General features: G+C 48.4%; 3 protein-coding genes across 3 annotated transcripts; 2 read left to right on the top strand and 1 right to left on the bottom strand.

The window, feature by feature from the left end:
• The first annotated feature begins 2,492 nt into the window (after positions 1 to 2,492).
• Positions 2,493 to 2,897, top strand: LOC147977995 (uncharacterized). The gene has a single exon (XM_087514618.1). It carries the CDS (start codon positions 2,493 to 2,495, stop codon positions 2,895 to 2,897), a length of 405 nt encoding a protein of 134 aa, XP_087370744.1.
• Positions 2,898 to 3,833: 936 nt separating this feature from the next.
• Positions 3,834 to 7,376, bottom strand: LOC125542441 (DNA ligase (DUF1666)). Its single transcript, XM_048705486.2, has 6 exons — positions 6,821 to 7,376; positions 6,186 to 6,697; positions 5,637 to 6,083; positions 4,828 to 5,241; positions 4,529 to 4,725; positions 3,834 to 4,454 (listed from the first exon to the last, which is right to left on the bottom strand). Exons 1-6 carry the CDS (start codon positions 7,105 to 7,107, stop codon positions 4,203 to 4,205), a joined length of 2,109 nt encoding a protein of 702 aa, XP_048561443.2. The 5' UTR covers positions 7,108 to 7,376; the 3' UTR covers positions 3,834 to 4,202.
• Positions 7,377 to 12,005: 4,629 nt separating this feature from the next.
• On the top strand, positions 12,006 to 14,114 carry LOC125547710 (small ribosomal subunit protein uS10m-like). The gene is made up of 4 exons (XM_048711512.2): positions 12,006 to 12,126; positions 12,233 to 12,339; positions 13,258 to 13,704; positions 13,832 to 14,114. Exons 1-3 carry the CDS (start codon positions 12,123 to 12,125, stop codon positions 13,663 to 13,665), a joined length of 519 nt encoding a protein of 172 aa, XP_048567469.1. The 5' UTR covers positions 12,006 to 12,122; the 3' UTR covers positions 13,666 to 13,704; positions 13,832 to 14,114.
• The last annotated feature ends 5,494 nt before the right edge of the window (positions 14,115 to 19,608 follow it).

Raw genomic sequence — 19,608 nt, 5'->3', positions numbered from 1 at the left:
CCAAGGGATGTCATCTGTTCTGGACTCATCCATCGAGAAGTTTTCTTCTTCTGAGGCTCCGAACATATTTTTATAATAATTAGTGATATAAGATTTAAGTTGCTCATTCCCCTCAATCGTGCCCTTAGCCTGTTGTAGGGAATGAATAAGTTTCTTCTGGTGTCTACCATTGGCGGCACCTTGAAAATATCTAGTATTCGAATCTCCTTTTAGCATAAATTGAGAGTTAGAATGTTGGTACAATTTGAGCTCCTCTTCATGCAGCATGCGAGCTATCTATGCATTGGATTGACTCTTGATCTCAATTTCATGCGCAGATAGCGGTCTGACCTCTGCCAAAGCTTCTAAATCATCAATAATAGATGAAAGATGAAACTTCTCTTTTTTATGACACCCGCAGTATGCCTAGCCCATCCACCAAGGAATTTACGTAGTGCAAGCACTTTGTTATTCCATTTATGTATTGGGGTATGCCCGACAACCGGTTTCTCCCACACCTCCTTAACCATGTAATGGAATCCATCCCGATGCAGCCAACCAAGTTCGAACTTGCACTTGCGTTTATGCTGTGGGTGTGGCAAACCAGTACTTAGGAGGATGGGTGCGTGGTCTAATAGATATTCGACTCGACGTAGAGCATTTAAAAAACCATAGGGAATTTTGATTCCCATCGGTATCCATTAACATGCAATTTTGTTTCTCGTGTGTCGACTCCAGAAGACTGTTCGCCCAAGTAAACTATCTTCCAATCAAGGAAAACTCTCACAGATCTAGACTGTCGATGACAACGTTGAAAAGGAAAGGCCAATGATTATCAAACCTATCACGGCTTTTCTCGTGTGGGAATCATAGCAAATTGAAATCACCACATATAAGAATAGGTATGGATTATCTTTCGATAGGTTAACCAATTCATGGAGAAAATCAGCCCTGAACTCATCCTGGGCAGCACCATACACGGCGACGATAGTCCATGTGAAGTTGTCGGCTTTGTCGCGGATATGGAGTTTAATGTGAAATTGACCATCCGAACTAGCCCAAACATACATAGTTCATGTGTTCACACCAATTAAAATGCCGCCGGAATGACCTCTAGCTAGGCGGCGTGAAATCCAAGTGAAGTCTATCCCACCAGAAAGGAGGTTAAGCAGACTTACCAAGAAAATCACGTGTCCCCATTTTAGAGATAGCTAAAAAGTCTATACTGCCTATTACAGTCTATAATGAAGATGTTTAGTCAAGTCACCAAGACCTCTGCTATTAAAAAACATATCATTCATGAGGAAACAATAGGAGATTTAGAAAATTTTGCCCTTTTAGAGGACTTACGACTCTTTTTCAAACGGGCGGTCTTTGATTTACACCCGAAAGCTGTAAGCTCTACCAATGAGCTAAACCCAGGTTCAACCAATCCCACATCTGAAACCTCTCCTACTAAATGAGAGAGCAGCTGGCCATCTGATGTGGCATGCAGCACCTCCCCATCTAGATGTGAGGCAAGAGATTTGCTAGAAACTCGTGCAGTAATCTTTAATCGGTCATATTCCAAATGTCTCAAAGCGTTTGTGGAAACAAAAATATCCTTCTTATTATATTTTTAAACTAACACCCACATTATTCAGTTTAGAAACGATGGTTGTAGTGGGAAAAGATAAAAAAGGATTTGAGTAGAGACGTTATACCTTGGTTGTCGAGGTTCTACACAGCTTTACTACGCATAGCCTTGGCCAAGGACTTGGTAGGGACATGCACGGGAATGAGCAGGGGAGGCTGGGGGCGTGGATATGAATCAATACCCCGCTGGGTAATCCCTATTATCAGCATGAGTTCTCCCCCCTACTCCTTTTACCCGTTAACAGGGAAGAACCACTTTGTGACCGTGCTAATCCTTCTCGGAAAGCAAGATCACCATGCCTGGTTTGGTCCCTACCACTGATGTTTATTAGCACCAAGAGCAACTTCAACGGACGGACCTAAATAGATGACGTTTTTGTCCGTTTGAGTTGGCCGTCCATCCGCCGTCCGTCCTTTTTTAGTTTTGGGTCGGCAGTGCGTTCAACAGGCCGACTCATTTGATGATCGCGCGCGTTTTAGATCATGCCATCGGCCATGCCGTCATCCTGGTTTTGGCGCTCCAGCGCGCGGGGGGAAAGCGGCCTAGTGCATGCTGGTTTTGGCGCTCCAGCGCGCGGGAAAGGTTCGCGCGCGCGCCGTGGCCGGCGCTCGTTATAAGAAGGTGCTCCCTCCACACTCTGTCCGCCGCCCACTCGTCTCGCTCCCTCTCACTAGCCTCGCCGCCTCTGTGCCACCATGTCGATCCGCTGCCTGGGCGCTTCGGATTTTCGCGGAGTCCGCGAGCGCCGCTCCGGCGCCTTCTCCTGTGAGATCTGGTTTCGCGAGAAACGTCTCATCCTTGGCACCTTCGACACCGCAGAGGAGGCGGCCGCGCACACGACGCGGCGGCGTGGCGCCTCCTGAGGCCTCGTCGGGATATGAATTTTCCCAACGTGTCGAGCCAGCGGGTGCAGGATCTAGCGCCTCTCCCGCGGCTTTTCACTGACGAGGATCGTCGTGTCCACCGGAGACAGCAGCGTCGCCTCGCCATCGCCATCGCCAAGATGGACATGGAAGCCATGGTGGTGTGGCACGAACGCTTCCCGCAGGACATCGTCGACGAGCGCCAGTTCTACAAGCAAACAAGGTTGGAGAGGGACGCGAGGAGGACGGAGCGAGCCGCCTATCGGGAGGACAAGCGTTCGCGGAAGCAGGCCGCTCAATTGAAACTGAAGCTACGAGAAACGTCGGGTTGGGACTTTGGAGACGAGCAGCATGCTGACACCTACATTCAGACGTTGAAGGAGGACATTACCGAGTCGGAGTCAGAAAGCAACGAGTAGTGGTCTTTTCTTTTACCTGTGTACGCTAGAACTATCTATGTATCCATTTTTATCTGAAAAAATAGCCGCGGCGTCGGCGACGAAGCAGGCGGGCGAGGATGTGCTGTTTGATGTGGAAAGACCAATCCAATGTGCCACCGATCAACGGGTCCGGTGAAAAAAGAGGGCGAGCGTGCGCGTTCGTCGCGTGTCCGCGTCGACGCAAATCAGGCTAAAGAATGGACCGAAAATAGATCGGCAGGCGGACGAAAGTGTACACGCGTCCGTTTGAGTCGGCGCGTTGGGCTGATCTTTTTATCCGCGTCCACCCAAACAAACGGCCACGGATGAAATGGGTCGCCAGTTGCTCCAACATCGACACCCTCTCGAAACAAAAAATCTGCAACCCACAATCAACGAGGAGATACTGCATGAACAGATGCCTCCTTTTGTTGCTGCCATCTTCCGACTGGCCATAGCGCTTCCAACCGCGCATATACATAGCTTTTTCGCAGACATATACGCAGAGGATCCAAGATAAAGTGTGCGAGCGAGACCGCTTTTTCTACATGACAAAGCCAAATAGTGCAAGAAAAAGGAAAAGGAGGGTGATGCGGCTATACATCCTTAAATGCAGAGGCAAACCCAAGTGCGTGACATGCATTTGCTGGTGGCAGCCGCGCATGCATGCATGCATGCATGCACCTTCTCGTGACCGATCCATCCGTCCGTAAAGCCGAGGAACACATGAGGAAAGCAAAGCCTAAAGCGATGCACATATCAAACTATCAAAGCCGGCCGTGCTTGTCACCACCTCAGCTAGCCCGCCCACTTTTGCTTTGGGTTGTGTCACGCACACACGGTGACATGGTACTGCCGCCTGCCGATCCCAATATCTCTCTCTCTTTTATCTCTGTCTGTGTATGCATGTCAGCATGCACCACATCACATGCGCCCAACTGCAAGACGGAACCGGGCCGATCTCATCTTATTTTTCCACAGATAGGTGTACATTACGCCTTTACAACACCGTCGTCATCCCATCTCGAGATGAATCCGATCGATCTCGCTTCTTTTTATACACAGTACGTAGTATATTGTACTACTGCTACTAGTAGCTAGCTAGAGGCTGAGTGCGTTGCATGCATATTCTCGTGTCTACGCAAACACTACAGCTTTATCTTTTCTTTTGTCGCTACAACAATAAAAAGAGAAAGGGAAGATAAGGTGAACGAAATAAAGAAAAGGAAAAGTAGGGTTACAGTCAAAAGAGTGTGCATGGATGGATCCATGGATCGGTCGACGGAGGTTCTGAGGAGATCTCACTCAGTGCGCGGGGAAGAAGAGGGGTGAGGGGTCTCGCTCCATGGTGCCCTGCTGCGGGTCGACACGGAGCCGGCCCATCTTCTCCTCGCACCAGTGCAGCTGCTGCTCCGTGATCTCCGGCATGCGCAGCACCCGGGCCACCACCTTGAGGTCGATGAGCCCCAGCAGCACCGCCACCTCCTCCTGCTCCCGCAGCTTGATCCGCTTCAGGCACCGCCGCGGCCGGCTCAGGTCCTTGAGACGGCTCTTCTTCTGATCCACACAAAAACTTTCAGAATGCATGAACATTGCTTGCACGTACGTAAGAAATTCGTCGGATCACTCACGGCCTTGTTGGTTCTCTTGAGGGTGATGACGATCGACTGGTCGGCGGCGCTCGTCCTCCGCCGGACCATCTCCCTGAACATCTGGTAGTGGCTACGCTTGTCGGCGCGGAGGAACGCCATGAACGTCCGGATGGACTCCTCCAGGATGTGCAGGAACTGCACCGCCGATATCAGGTCGTCCTTCTCGTCCTCCTCCTCTGTGCACATTAACCAAGTTAATTAATCACAAACAAATTAATTTTGAATTAGTATTCAGTATACAAGATTACGTTTACAACATGGCAGATCAATGGTAGTACCTCTGAACTCTGGGACGAGGAGCAGCTTCGGGGAGGAGTTCTTCATCCGGGCGTACACCTCGGGCCGGCGACCGTGCTCGAAGGGCTCGTTCTCCATGAACCGGTAGAGCAGCACCTGGAACTGCTGGAACTCCTGCGCCACGCGCGCCGGGCAGCACCGCTCCTCCAGCATCATGGTGCCGCCGACGACGCCGCCGTTGTGGCGGCGGAAGGTGGTGTAGTTCCAGTTGAGGGCCTCCCAGGTGAGGCAGATCTGGGCCACGTACACCCGCTCCAGCTCCGGGTACGGGTCGCGCAGCCCTATCGCCGGCGCCTCCGCCGACGCGGGCCTCGGCCTCGGCGCCGCCATGGACAGCTTGTGCGTGATCCGCTGCGACATCGACCGCGGCTGGCACTTGATCGACCTGAACGACTCTGCATGCACAACACACATGCATCGACGTCATCATCGTCCATAATTCTTCAGCCGGCAGCAAGAACACAAATTAAAAATGGAACATTGTTCGTACAATAATGTGTTAGCTAGATTTGTAGTACTAGGACTAGATAACGTGCGTGGAGGAACATGTAATGATTTGTTCTATTGGGAACGTGTAATAAGAATTCTCCATTGAGCCCACACATGCCCCTGAAAAGCGTCGCAAAGAACTGGAAATACGGGCGACCGGAGCTTGTTTGCAACAAAAGTTGATCTAGTAGAGGTGATGATGATAATTGGGGAATATTTGGTGATGATGATGATGAGCAAATTCATCAGTTTTCCTAGGTACAATCAATTTGGCAGTAAACAATCTGGTGTAGGTGCATACCTGTCTCGGTGAGCTTCTGGGCGCCGACGCGGTGGAAGTAGACCATGTCCTCGTCGTACTTGCGGAAGAGCGTGTAGGACTCCCACCTCGCCGAGCTCCGGCGCGACGACGACGAGAAGAGGTCCGAGTAGGCGTCCTTGCCGGTCGTCACCGTCGAGCTCTGCCACTCCACCGAGCTCTTGGACGTCGACTCGCTCGTCAGCGTCGACGCGCCGAACCGGCAGCTGTCCCCGTCCTCCTCCTCTCGCCGCGGCCGCAGCCGCGCGCCGCCGTCCAGCTGCAGCTTCTTCGTGTCGGCCAGCGCGTGGCTGTTCACCAGCCGCTTCACGTCCGGAAAGCCCGCGGCCTTCTCCTCCTCCTCCCCCGGCTCTTCTTCTACTCCATGCCCGTCTTCACGATGATCACCGTCGCGGCGACCTTCTCCTCCTCCTCTGCTTCGTTGCCTCTCTGCAACCGTAGAGTTGGATGACAAGCAGTGTAAGATCAAGCTGAGAAGTGACCGGTGAAAAAGAAGTGAGCGAGGATACGAACGGAATGGAATCTAGCTACCTAGGAGATTGCCTTGAACGGAATCATTCTTCGGTAGTGACGACGACGCGGCGACCGGACCATTCTGCCGATACCCATCAGCCGCCATGGGGACGCCGTCGTCGGCTACGGAGACGGTCACGTCAACCCTGGCCTCTTCCTGCTCCTGGGCCGCGGTGGCGGTGGCACCGGCAGTGGCGGCATCACTTTCGGCGCGGTGGTCCTCCTCCTCGCGCGGCGCGAATGAGACGCGGTTGGTGGATTCCGGCGGGGCCGTGTGAAAGGCGCAGCTGGTCTCCGCCACCTCCAAGCAATGTTGCGCAGCCGTACCACCAGCACCAGTGTACAAAAGGTGATTCTTTGCTTCGTCGCCAAGGCCAAGCAGGGCGGTGTCCTCGAACACGGCCTCGTCGAACCAGAACAGCGTGCCCCCCGCCTGCCGCTCCCCTCCGGCGAGGTGGATGTCGTCGGCGGCGGCCACGTCCTCCTTCCCGGGGTTACTCTCCGCACGGTTGTCACGGCCACGGCGCTCCCTGCACACATGCACGTACGCAGAAGAAGTGAGCAGAAATTCGTGAACATGCATGGCTGAATTGAAGGAGCAATAGTTACTTAGTCAGTAAGCATCCTACTACTACACACTACGCCCTAATTACCTTGCGCGGTGGAGTCGGGCGAAGAGCTTGGCGAGGAGGAAGAGCGAGAGGTAGGCGAGGAGGAGCAGAAAGCTGAGAGAGGCCAAGGCGTGGAGGAGACCGCCGGGGCCGCCACCGCCGGACGCGGGCAGCCACGTCACCTGCAGCAGCTCCGCCATGGGACGAGGGCAGTAGGAGGAGCTGCTACCAAGCTGCCGGCCATGAGAAGGAGCCTGCGAGCCAAACACTTGCTGCAGGTGCAACCCCACCGGAGAAGAAGAGCAAGATGAGCTGCTCCCATTACGCATCTATCTGCGTCGACGACGACGACGATGCAGATGGCAGATCGACCACTGATATGATGATGTGTATGCTTGCTTGCTCTAGAGGCGTGCGTACGGTGGAGAAGCTAGCTTTTCTGCTTTGGGGCGGTCTGGTGGCTTTGGCTAAGGAAGGAAGCCAACCAACCGCGATGGCAGGCACCCACTGGCTGGCTGCTCGGAGCACTTTGCTCCAGAGAGAGGAAAGTGGTGTGGGAGATGGCTAGGTGGAGAGATCAAAGCCAAGATGGTTTGGGAGAACCCGAAGTTTATAGCCCGGCTCGGCCCATAAAGGTGGCGGAGAGATTTTCATATCATATCATGGGGAGGGCATACGTGCATGGGGCCCAACGTGATCTAGAAAAGAGAAGATGGGACGGACGCGATGGGCATGGTTAGCAAGCAAGTAATCTCCGAGTAATTATTACTCCTACGACAGGCGCCGAGGCGAGAGCTGAGCAGTAAACAAACAATTTTTGGGGGACGTCGGAGGCAGGCAGGGCCCTCCGTCAAGTGACTTGCATTAGGAGCTAAGCCTATATGCGAGATGCGATGTGCGTTTCATCGCCCGCCACCGCGGGTTTGGTATAACGCGCTCGCTAGCCCGCTTTGTTGTGGTACTTGTAGCAGCACTTGTTAGATGCACGTTCGTGACCAGGGGCTAAGCTATCCGTACGTTGGAAAACCGTGCATGTTTCCTCTTTCCCCTGAAGCCGCCTTCCTGCTCGATCTCCTTCCTCGTTCTGCCGCGCGCCCTTGTGTCCGCCTCTCCTCTGGAGACTGGAGGCATGGTGTGTGGGGCGACTGATCCGAGACTTCGGCCTGCTTGTAAGAATCCAATGGTGGCCTCCCAAGACCCTTCGGGACGCCGTTTTGGCGGTTGCTTAGGTGTCTACTTCCGCCGTCGTCTACGGTAGCCGTTTGGTAGTACTCCCTCTGTCCAAAAATACTTGTTGAAGAAATGAATGTATCTAAACGTATTTTAGTTATAGATACATTCAATTTTATTCATCTCCCCGACAAGTATTTAGGGACGGAGGGAGTAAATGTCTCTACCAAGGGCGGAGTCAGGGGACTAGATGGCGCTGTAGCTCCCCCATTCTCTCACAAATGCATGTATATCTTCTTGCTAATCCTCTTATGTGAGAGAGAATTAGTTAGATTTGGCCAGCTTGGCCCACGCTAACATTACATGACACCTTTGCCACTCTCAATTTTAAATTTTTGTCTCGCGGACGACATTGATCCTCTAGGCAGATCTTAGGAGTGGTGGTGGTAATGAGGATCAGTCGCGATGGTGGTGAAACATGACTTGGTGGTATAGTCATTGACTAGATCCGACAATGGTGGCGTATTGAGGGCTCAATGGGTAGCTTATGTATCAATTATCTAGGGTGAAAAATCTAGGCATGGCTATTTAGATCCGATTACAATGGCGTCTCGAGAGCTCACTCGACATCTTTTGTATCAACTACCCAATGCAAAATCCTAGGCCTAGCTATTTGGACCCGACGACAATGATGTTATGCGGTGTTCCTTGCCTGATTATATTGTTGTGGTGCACTGTTACACATTGATGTTACATACTGCTTGGAGGAAAACCCAACACTCTGCCTTACTGGTTCAATCTACCGTTGATGATGCAAGATGATAGGATACGTATTCCTTGTTGGAGGTGTCGCATCGAAGACTAGGTTCTACTCCACCTCACCATTGGGTAGTTGTTGTTAGCGTGTGGCCAGTTTCTTGGTAGTCTCCGACCTAGGGGTTACAAAGCAAATCAACTGTGATTTATATTGTGTTTGGCAACAATGTTTCTTGTTTCCCTTCATTTTGCTAGTTTTATCGCATATGATTCACATCTTTGTCCATTGTGTGTTTTCCCCTCGACCATGATGACGAGACGGTTGAGCATGGGACCCCCCCCCCCCCCCCCAAAGAAAGTTTACGAATTTCCTATGCATATTAAAGGTGGAGATTGCAAGGCACCCCTTCAATTAAAAAGGATAATGTAGTGTTTTTAAATCCAAATCGATCTGCTCAATATGCTTGATGTGCAAGCTAATATGGTGATAGCCTTTTAAAATAACTTTTTGATTCATGAAAAGCTAATATGCTGAAGGGGGGGGGGGGGTATCGAAGCACAACTCATGATGTTTTTATGCCAAATATTAGATTGGAAAAATACCACAACATCAAACAAATTATCTTCCTGGGAAAACATGTTTAAAATGAAAATCAAGAAAACAAACAAAACTAGGTGATTGGTTACCATGTAAGCTTATCGATGGTGCGCATCACTTGGGGTTGCTAACTCTAGAGGTCCAAATTATGATAGTGGTGTGGTAGAAGGTGTGGAAAAACCTGAAAAATGGAAAAACATGTCTCTCTGTGCCACACAAAAAAGGTTTCACGAAACCATGGCTTTAAAGTTGGCCCAAACTCTGAGCTATGTAGATGTGTTATCTCGCAACAATGTTAGATCGATGTGTAAGTATGTTTTGGATATGGGCATGTGTTCTGTGTTTGGACTTCAAATTTTCTCTTTTTCGATCAAATAGATATACTAATATATCAGTTCGTAAGTTGGTATTAAATATGGAGTAGCATTCCATACCAACCAAACATTGAAATGCATGCACACCCATATCACAATCCTCGAATAACAGTAAGATTTGATCCATCCATTCACCTGTATAAATATACAAACCAAGAATGTATACATATTTTGAGAATAGGGGTCAGACCACTTTGGTAAGACACAACTATTGCATAGAAGGGCAGGGAGAGAACCAAGAACCTTGAGGCTTGAGAGGTATCAGGAGGAATACCACTTTAATGCAGTCACATCGAAGGCCTTGAACTGCCACAATGGGTGTTGATAGCCTTGAGTTACATGAAGGTGCCAAGTAGGCAGTTAAATGTATCCACATTCCGATGATAATAGAATATGAGTGCTCTCTTCTAGTTGAAGCGGTGATTGCGACATTCCACGATACAGCAAAGTGGGCTTACCTATTCACGGAGATTAAGGCAACAATGGAGCATATGCGAGAAGTGTGTGTTTCGATGATAAAGAGCTGTTGTACTATTTTTCCTCATGAATTAGCTGTGATGCGATGAACAGACTATCGATTTGTGGTGTGGAGGCTTCAACCACAAACATATGTATTGAATCTTCTGCACCAAGAATTTAATCCCCTATTTGATGTCTAATAAAGCTAACTATTTGCCCCAGAAAACACAACCTTATAGAGAAGGAAGTGGATAAACAAATTGTGCAAACTTTAGCAAAGGGAAATTAACTGTAAATTAGAGACTTTAATAGTTCTATCGAAAAAGTTAAAGAACATTATAAACAACCTAACATTCTTGCTTAATATATAGCTTTCCAATAAAAAATAGAGATTCATTCCAAAAGAAAATGAAAAATGCTACTAAATTAACAAAAAAGTAAATATGAGGGGAGTAAAAGTAAAAAAAAATGCAGGTCTCTAGAAGGAAACCGAAGTGCACGTGCCGGATCCATTAAATAGGGTAGGCTTGCCGTCCACACATTTAAAAAAATCTGAGTAAGAGCAATCCAACAGTTCTACTAGTTTTCCAATTTGAGCAAATGAGCTTGTATAATAACAGAAAAAAACATTGAACGAAGGGTAGCTCAGATGATTAGAATTCTTATATGGTGAAACTAATCCACCCAGGTTCAAGCTCTAGACTTGACACATGTTCTCACATTTTCTTGAATATATTTTAGACTTCTCAATGATGTTCATTTCCTCGATCTCAATATGTGACGGCACAGTCTCCGATGCTCATAGGGGTAAGTATGTGTTTTGTATTTCTTATACAAGGAAAAAAGTGAGCATGACTAGTTGATGAGCGCATCTTCGGGAGCCTCACAACGATCAGCGTCACTTGACGCTCTCAGCTGCCCGCCACGTGTCGCGCTCTGGACGCTTTCTCCGGATTTTTTTCCGCACGCGTTTTCGGCTTTTAAACTGTATTTTTTTGACGTTTCGGTTTTTCACCAGTCTCCCTTAGCTTTTGGATAAAAAAACATTCAAAAAGAAAAACACGTTTTCTTTTTCTTTTCTTCCGCGAGAGTCACGATTTTGCTTCCGCGAGAGGCAAGGTTTTGCTTTCGTGAGAGTCATGGCCGTGCCTTTTGGAAACGAAATAAAATGCGTTTTCTGTTTTTTTTCTTTCATGAGAGGCACAGTTTTGCTTTCGCGAGAGGCATGGTTGTACTTTCGCGAGAGTCACAGCCGTGTCTCTCGGAAACGGAAAAAAACACCCGTGTTTTCCTTTTTATGAGAGGCACGGTTTTGCTTCCGTGAGAAGCACAATTGTGCTTTCGCGAGAGACACAGAAAAAAGAGCGTTTTCTATGTTTTTCTTTCACGAGAGGCACGGCCGTACTCCTTCGGAAACAAAAAAAATCCTTTCGCGAGAGGTATGGTTTTGCTTCCGCGAGAGGCACGAGTATAATCCAACGAGAGGCACAGACGTGCCTCTTTTGGAAAGAAAAAGCCCATACTTCCGGTTCAGTTTTTTTTGGTTTTTTTGTGAAAAAAAACTTTGTCAAATCCTATCAACATAGAATCTAGTTTTAAAAATCTCGACGGAGGAATCCAACGATGAAATCGGTTCTAAATTTAGATGCGCGGTTTAAGAGATAAAACGTTTTAAATAAATGAATCTACAAAAAGGGAAAACTCTCGTGTTGTGACATGTGGCGCATATGCAGCACGTCACTCGTCACAACCTAAGAAGATGAGAGTGTTAGTACTCCTCAATTAGTGATTTTGAAAAAAAAACCGTAAGACAAACAACGTGCTCGGACGTCTGGCCCAGGTGTTATTGAAAAGCCAGTTTCCCGGCCCATGAGAGTGCCCGTGACCCGCAGATGCCCAACCATTCCAGAGCCCTAGCCCATCTGACTGCCACCATTTTCGCCCATCTCCAAACTTCACCTCGCCGCCGCCGGACACACCGGCCGCCATGGGTGAGCGCCTCCTTCTACCAGCTCCCCCCCTCTCCCGCGATCTCGCCGGTTAGCATTCTCGCGCGGACTCTTACGCCCCCGTTTACGACGAACACGTGGTTCGCAGGCGCTTACAGGTTCGTGTCGGAGCTATGGAGGAGGAAGCAGCCGGACCTGTCGAGGCTCGTGCAGCGGCCGGCGACCGTGCGCCGTCTCGGCTCCGATGCCAAACAGGTTTGGCTTCCCTCTCGGATCCCACCCTCCCTCATGTTCTTGATGCGAGTAGTGTTATTCATCTGTGTTTTTCGATCTGTGCGGCCGTGTCGCCGTTCGTTACTTTAGCGTGTGAAATGTCTCTGTGGGAAGACAGGTGCAGATTTAGGTGACAAATGAATAGCAGTTGATTCTGGTGTGGATCTGCACTATGCCGACTCGTGATGCTATGCAGACATGTTTATATGCTGCCTATCGGCATTTAATTTGGCATAAAGAGGCTCATTGGAACCCTATTAGCATATGGCCCGTTTGGCAGCAATTTTCATCTCTGGAAACAGTTTAAACAGCACAGCTCCTGCCATATACTCTTAGAGCGATATCACCCAGAGGCCACTTAAACTGAAAAAAAGTAGGCGTTTTGCGAATTGGAATTTGTATGATCAATTATGATAACAAGATGGAGACAGTTTGGGTGAGACTAGGCTTATTGGGCGATCTTCATGCAATCTACTATCGAAAGTTACAAGAACTTCTGAAACAGATGTACATTTAACTCTAAACTTGTTCTATCTGTGATTAAAATTTCATGTTTAAACACGGTCTGTGTTAGGAGTATGAAAAATGAGAATTCTGATGTTCTTCTCAGAATTATCCCTGATGATGTTTGTCCTTTTTTCACAAGTTGTATTTAGACTTCAAATTTTGAAACATAGGTAGAGTAATTAACAAAAAAATAGTTGAAGTATGTCTACGGAATTTCTAGATTTTCTCGTGACTTCTGGTAGTAGAATAATTCACTACATATATCCCACTGTAGGAAAGGAAATAGTATTGAAAAACGGATAGAAGTCCTATTGCTGAAAAGAAAAGTTGAGAACACATTTGCTAATTCCTTTCTTGTAGTAATTAACAATATCAAGTTGTTTATCATTGTAGCTTCACAAGCCTATTGAGGAGACCAAGGAAGGTATATACCCAAGTAGGATGCACTCCCAGAACCTGCCTGCCAAGATACGCATAGCGATGAAATCTTTCAATAACCAAAATCACAATCTGAAGGGGCTTGAGCCTTACACGCACAAGATTGGGTTGCCTGAATCACGAGCCTTATACACCGTGTTACGATCACCTCATATTGATAAGAAATCCAGGGAGCAATTCTCAACGCACGTGAAGAAAGTATTTGTGGTTAAAAAGGCAGAGACACATGAGCTGGCCAAGAAGTTCTTTTGGTTAAAACGGCTTCGTGTACTGGGGGCTCAGTATGAAGTCAATATTAGTTTCAAGACGCGCTTGGATAAAATGATTGGCTGCAGCAAAGGTGGTGGCCTGCTTAGACAGTAGTTCCAGGCCAAAACAGAAGGCAGACATAGGAGAAAGGAGGTAATAACAAGATGACAAAATGTTTCTCTTGTGGCTGTTGAATAATCCCATTATTGGAATTAATAATAGGTTGGTTAGCCGATGGACTAATTGGTTTTTGCTTGCTGGCCGCTTCCTTGTGTTGCAGGTACTAGAGCTGCTTCAGGTGATCTGAGCCTGAGGTTACAAACTATCCAACTTCTGTGGTTCTTAATTTCTGATCCTGGTTATATCTATCGCGGATAGAGCCATTTATGTATTTTGGAGATGATGCCGATAATAATATGTGGATTCTAGGCATTGTTGATTCTTGTGTGATCTGATTATAGTAACATCCTACTATTGTTTTAAACCGCGTTAGCCTGGATGTATGAGCTAGCATGAATGTCTGAATACATGGTTAATTAAGTAACTGAATCTGACTATGCGTATGTGGGCGGGAATTGGTTCACCTATAGCTAGCTCATAGCCTGGATGTATGAGCTAGCATGAATGTCTGAATACACGGGGAATTACAGTAAGCGGTTAATGTATTGTATGCTTGATTGAGTGCATCTTTGTGTGTTCCACGTCGTTTATGTAGTTTTGTTCATAGCGGAAAGTTATGTAGTTTTGTTCATAGCGGAGAGACAAGCCTGATAACTATGTTAGATCCATCTGTAAGTAACTCCTGCAAATATGCATGTGTTGTAACCTGTCAACAATGTGTAAATAAGTTTTGGATATATGCTCGTGTCTCTTTCTGGAGTCCTCAATTTCCCTCATTTTCCGGTTAAATGGACATATCTCATGGTATTAATATGTAGCAGCATATAAGGACCACCAAGCATTGAATTCATTAATTATCACATGATCGCCCGGTGGTGTGATCTGCTCTGGCCATTCACATGTATAAGGGCCAGTTCTTTTGGCAGCTTAAAAAATAAGCCGCCTACTCCCTAGCTTTTCCCATAAGCCGTTTCTGTTATTTATTGGGGCTTATGAACTAGTTATGGGATAACTAATTTAGAAGCCTCAACAAATTTTAGGAGCGGCTTATTTTTTAAGCTGGGGAGAGGCAGCTTATTTTTTAAGCCGCCCGAAAGAACTGGCCCTAAATATACAAGCCAAGGAATGTATACACATTGTGAATCCGGGCCGGGTGGGTTTAGTAAGATACCACTATAGCATAGAGCATGGGGCGAAGAGACAAGAAGCTTGAGGCTTGAGAAGTATCAGGACAAATATTGCTTTATCGCAACGGCACAGAGGAGGGCGCAATTCCCCAAATTGAGCAATAGGTCCTGATATGCCAAGTGATGAATGTTGCAAATCTGCTGGTCTCCAGCCTTCCAATTGGCTACTTCTCTAGAGCCTTGAAGATGTGACTTAGAGGATGTGTGGACTCATAGACGACAGCTCCGTATTCCTCAGTGAAGCGGTTCTCAGTCATCTCCTCTGCTCTTCTACAGTCTCGGGACGACACTGAACAGTCAGCCACTGCAGGCTTGTCACCACGCGTCAATTTAGCCTTTTTCTACCGAGCAATCTGGCAATCAAGGCGAAGCCTTTTTATACACTGACTTGGAACTGATCCTCGGCCCAATTTAAGACACATGTAAATCAAAGCGACAAGCTAGGTGTGCAAATGTTACATCCTGGTATTATATGTGTGTTGTAACATGACAGCAATGTTAGATCGATGTGCAAATAAGCACTGGATATATGCATGTATCTCTGTCTGGAGTTCGGAATTTCTCTCATTTTTTGGGTCAAATGGACTTACTAGTATATCACTTTGTATCAAATATAGAGTAGTATATCAGGCCAACTAAGCATTGAATTCATTAATTATCAAAGATCGTTCTTGCGATCATAGAATCAATATAGGTGCGATTTGCTCTGGCCATTCACATAGTCACCGCACATTCCTGTTTATTGAAGTGTGCGGCCCATTATCAGAGAGACAACTACTCCTTGTTTCATAATAGCATACATGTATGATCTATCATCGTTCGTATCTCCAACAAAACACAAAAGTAGCTTATTCCAGTATGAAGAAAAAGTGGTGCCGAAACTCACTGGTGACAAGGGGATCTCATGGTACTTGGACACTGGTGCGAGAAACCACATGACATGGTGCTTTGGAAAGGTTGCTGCACTAGATGAAACTGTCAAAGGAAGGGTGCGCTTTGGTGACGGGTCGGCTGTTGAGATCTGCGGGCGTGGTTCAGTCATGATGCAGTGTCACACCGGGGATCACCGTGTGCTCTCTGACGTGTACTATATTCCATGCCTCAAGAAGAACATCATCAACTTAGGCCAATTGGATGAAAATGGGTGCAGGTGTGCGGCTGGGGATGGTGTGATGACAGTGTGGGACCTTCAGAGAAGTGTACTTGCTCGTATGAAGCGAACTAGGAACCGAATGTATGTTCTGGATATTCAGCAAACTGAACCTGTATGCCTGCTCTCCATGGGAGATTCAGAGGCGTGGCTTTGGCGCAAGCGGTATGGTCACGTAAATTTCCGTGCACTGAAGAGTCCGGCACAGGCTGAGATGGTAGAAGGCATGCCTCTCATAGAACATGTGAACAAGATCTGCGAAGGGTGCATGATTGGCAAGCAGAAGAGGCACTCATTCCCAACCGAGTCAGTGTATGGAGCAGTGCAGCCCGTCGAGCTGGTACATGCAGATTTGTGTGGCCCGATTACTCTGGCTACACACAGCGAGAAATAGTATTTTATGTTGGTCGTGGATGATCACTCAAGGTACATGTGGGTTGCTTTTCTGCACACCAATGATGAGGCATTCTACGCCTTCTGTAAGTTCAAAACTGCTGCCGAGCTGGAGCGTGACCTGAAACTGAAAGGGGTGCGCACAGACAGAGGAGGAGAGTTCACCTCAACTGAATTTGTAGAGCATTGTGACCAGCAGAGGATCAATCATTTTCTGACAGCGCCGTACTCACCTCAACAGAATGGTGTTGTTGAAAGGAGAAACCAGACTGTGGCAGGGATGGCGAGAAGCTTGATGAAAAGTATGGGAGTGCCAGGGAAATTTTGGGAAGAGGCTGTCAATGTTGTTGTCTATCTGCTGAATCGATCCCCTACAAAAAGTGTGGCACCGAATGTGAGCCAGCTGTGCATTTTTGGGTGTGTGGGTCATGTGAAGAAGGTGGGTCCAGGCATCACTAAGCTCTCAGATCGCAGCTCACAGATGATATTTGTCAGATATGAGCAAGGGTCGAAAGCGTACCGTATGTTCGATCCTGTCAAGAGAAATTTAGTGGTGTCATGTGATGTCGTCTTTAAGGAAGGAGTATTTAACAAAAAACTATCACATTAGAGGTTGCCGTCCCACAGAATTACCACATTCAAAAAAGTGACAGATAACTACCAAATTTTTTTAATTTTGTGACTAAAAACTACCACTTTTGAAAAATGACAGGTTTAGATGATTTAAACACATTTATGACATGCAGGACCCGCCCGTCAAGGCTGACGTGACAGCAAAGTCAACTATGTTTATTTTGACCGTTAAGTTGACCTTATGACAGGTGGGGCCCACATGTCATTCTTCTTCCTCCTCTCTCTATCTTTCTTTGGCATTTTACCAAATACCTCCTGTGCATGGGAGGAAGCAGGTCAACTCCGGTGACATGCCCACCATGAAGACGCCCCCGCCGCTCCTGACCGAGGAAGATGGTCCACAGGACGGCCCATCCTCGCACGCCCAGGACGACAGCGAGGTGCGCGCGTCACCTGCCCGAGGTGCTTCGCCAAGGTGCTCGCACTGCAGGAGCTGTTCGCCATGGCTCTCGCACGTGCTGCAGGAGCTGCTCGTCGTGGTCCTCGCGCACTGCACCGAGCCTCGTGGCGGGCGGGAGCCTCAATGTCCCGTTCCAGCGGAAGGGGAGGAGGGTGTTGCAGAGCTCTGGCTCACCCGCGGTCGTCGCAGGAGGCGAGAGGAGGCCGGAGCTGTGGTGATGCTGCTTGCGGCCGCTGCTACTGCTCCTATGCTAGAGGATGTTGCGGTGGTCTTTTTGGAGGTGGCGGCAAAGGACACGGCTTCGACGACCGAAACACGGCAGTGGCCACGGCCTCGGCGAGCACCTCGGACACCTCGACCTCCGCCGCGCTATTGGACGCGGAGGGCATGGGGAACTTGACTGTGGCATGCACAGAGGCGGAGAGGTGGGCTAGGTCCTTCTCGGCGTGACACAGGGACCGAACTGCGAATGCGAGCCTGTTGTCATCTCGGCACCAGAGTGCGGCCTGCGGCTCGGCGGCGAGGGCTTCCGGGATGAGCAGGAGCTCGGGGAGCGCGCCGAGGCAGGCGAGGCTCGTGGTGCTGTTGCTTGCAGCCGCCGCTGCTGCTGCTCCTTGCCGCTGACCACGAGCTCCAGCTCGAAGGGAGGCCGGCGAGGGAGGCGGCAGCAAGGCCTAAAGCTCGCAGCACCTCAGCTTCGCGTGCGGCTGCGCGGGCTTTTGCTCCGGCACCCTCTGGCATGGAAATGAAGGAAATATGCCCTAGAGGCAATAATAAAGATATTATTTATTTCCTTATATTATGATAAATGTTTATTATTCATGCTAGAATTGTATTAACCGGAAACATAATACATGTGTGAATACATAGACAAACAAAGTGTCACTAGTATGCCTCTACTTGACTAGCTCGTTAATCAAAGATGGTTATGTTTCCTAACCATGGACAAAGAGTTGCCATTTGATTAACGGGATCACATCATTAGTTGAATGATCTGATTGACATGACCCATTCCACTAGCTTAGCACCCGATCGTTTAGTATGTTGCTATTGCTTTCTTCATGACTTATACATGTTCCTATGACTATGAGATTATGTAACTCCCGTGTGCCGGAGGAACACTTTGTGCGCTACCAAACGTCACAACGTAACTGGGTGATTATAAAGGTGCTCTACAGGTGTCTCCAAAGATACATGTTGGGTTGACGTATTTCGAGATTAGGATTTGTCACTCCGATCGTCGGAGACGTATCTCTGGGCCCTCTCGGTAATGCACATCACTTAAGCCTTGCAAGCATTGCAACTAATGAGTTAGTTGCGGGATGATGTATTACGGAACGAGTAAAGAGACTTGCCGGTAACGAGATTGAACTAGGTATTGGATACCGACGATCGAATCTCGGGCAAGTAACATACCGATGACAAAGGGAACGACGTATGTTGTTATGCGGTCTGACCGATAAAGATCTTCGTAGAATATGTAGGAGCCAATATGGGCATCCAGGTCCCGCTATTGGTTATTGACCAGAGACGTGTCTCGGTCATGTCTACATTGTTCTCGAACCGTAGGGTCCGCACGCTTAAAGTTACGATGACAGTTTCATTATGAGTTTATGTATTTTGATGTACCGAAGGTTGTTCGGAGTCCCGAATGTGATCATGGACATGACGAGGAGTCTCAAAATGGTCGAGACATAAAGATCGATATATTGGACGACTATATTCGGACACCGGAATTGTTCCGGATGATTTCGGATAAAACCGGAGTGCCGGTGGGGTTACTGGAACCCCCCGGGGAAGTAATGGGCCTTAGTGGGCCTGAGGGGAGAGAGAGGGCAGCAGCCCAGGAGGTGGCGCGCCCCCCCTCATGGGGAGTCCGAATTGGACTAGGAGGGGGGGGCCCTTTCCCTCTCCCTCTCCCTCTCTTTCCTTCCCCCTCTCTATTCCTAGTTGGACTAGGAAAGGGGAGTCCTACTCCCACTAGGAGGAGGACTCCCCCCTCTCCTTGGCGCGCCCCAAGGGCCGGCCGGCCTCCCCCTTGCTCCTTTCTATACGGGGGCAGGGGGGCACCCTAGAACACACAAGTTGATCATCGTGATCGTTCCTTAGCCGTGTGCGGTGCCCCCCTCCACCATATTCCACCTCGGTCATATTGTAGCAGCGCTTAGGCGAAG

Source organism: Triticum urartu, chromosome 3A, assembly GCF_056163025.1.
Source record: "Triticum urartu cultivar PI428250 chromosome 3A, HENAU_Tu73, whole genome shotgun sequence".
Classification (NCBI taxonomy): Eukaryota; Viridiplantae; Streptophyta; class Magnoliopsida; order Poales; family Poaceae; genus Triticum; species Triticum urartu.
Note: the sequence above shows the minus strand (reverse complement) of the source record. Positions and strands in the feature narration are given on the sequence as shown.

Bases quoted from the DNA above. Each gene is read 5' to 3' on its own strand.
- LOC125542441 (XM_048705486.2), bottom strand. From the start codon at position 7,107: ATGCGTAATGGGAGCAGCTCATCTTGCTCTTCTTCTCCGGTGGGGTTG. The intron at 6,084-6,185 runs GTAGCTAGATTC...CTACGGTTGCAG, and splicing joins CGTTCAAGGCAATCTCCTAG to AGAGGCAACGAAGCAGAGGA. The intron at 5,242-5,636 runs GTATGCACCTAC...TTGTGCATGCAG, and splicing joins CCAGAAGCTCACCGAGACAG to AGTCGTTCAGGTCGATCAAG.
- LOC147977995 (XM_087514618.1), top strand. From the start codon at position 2,493: ATGAATTTTCCCAACGTGTCGAGCCAGCGGGTGCAGGATCTAGCGCCT.
- LOC125547710 (XM_048711512.2), top strand. The intron at 12,340-13,257 runs GTTTGGCTTCCC...TTATCATTGTAG, and splicing joins TCGGCTCCGATGCCAAACAG to CTTCACAAGCCTATTGAGGA.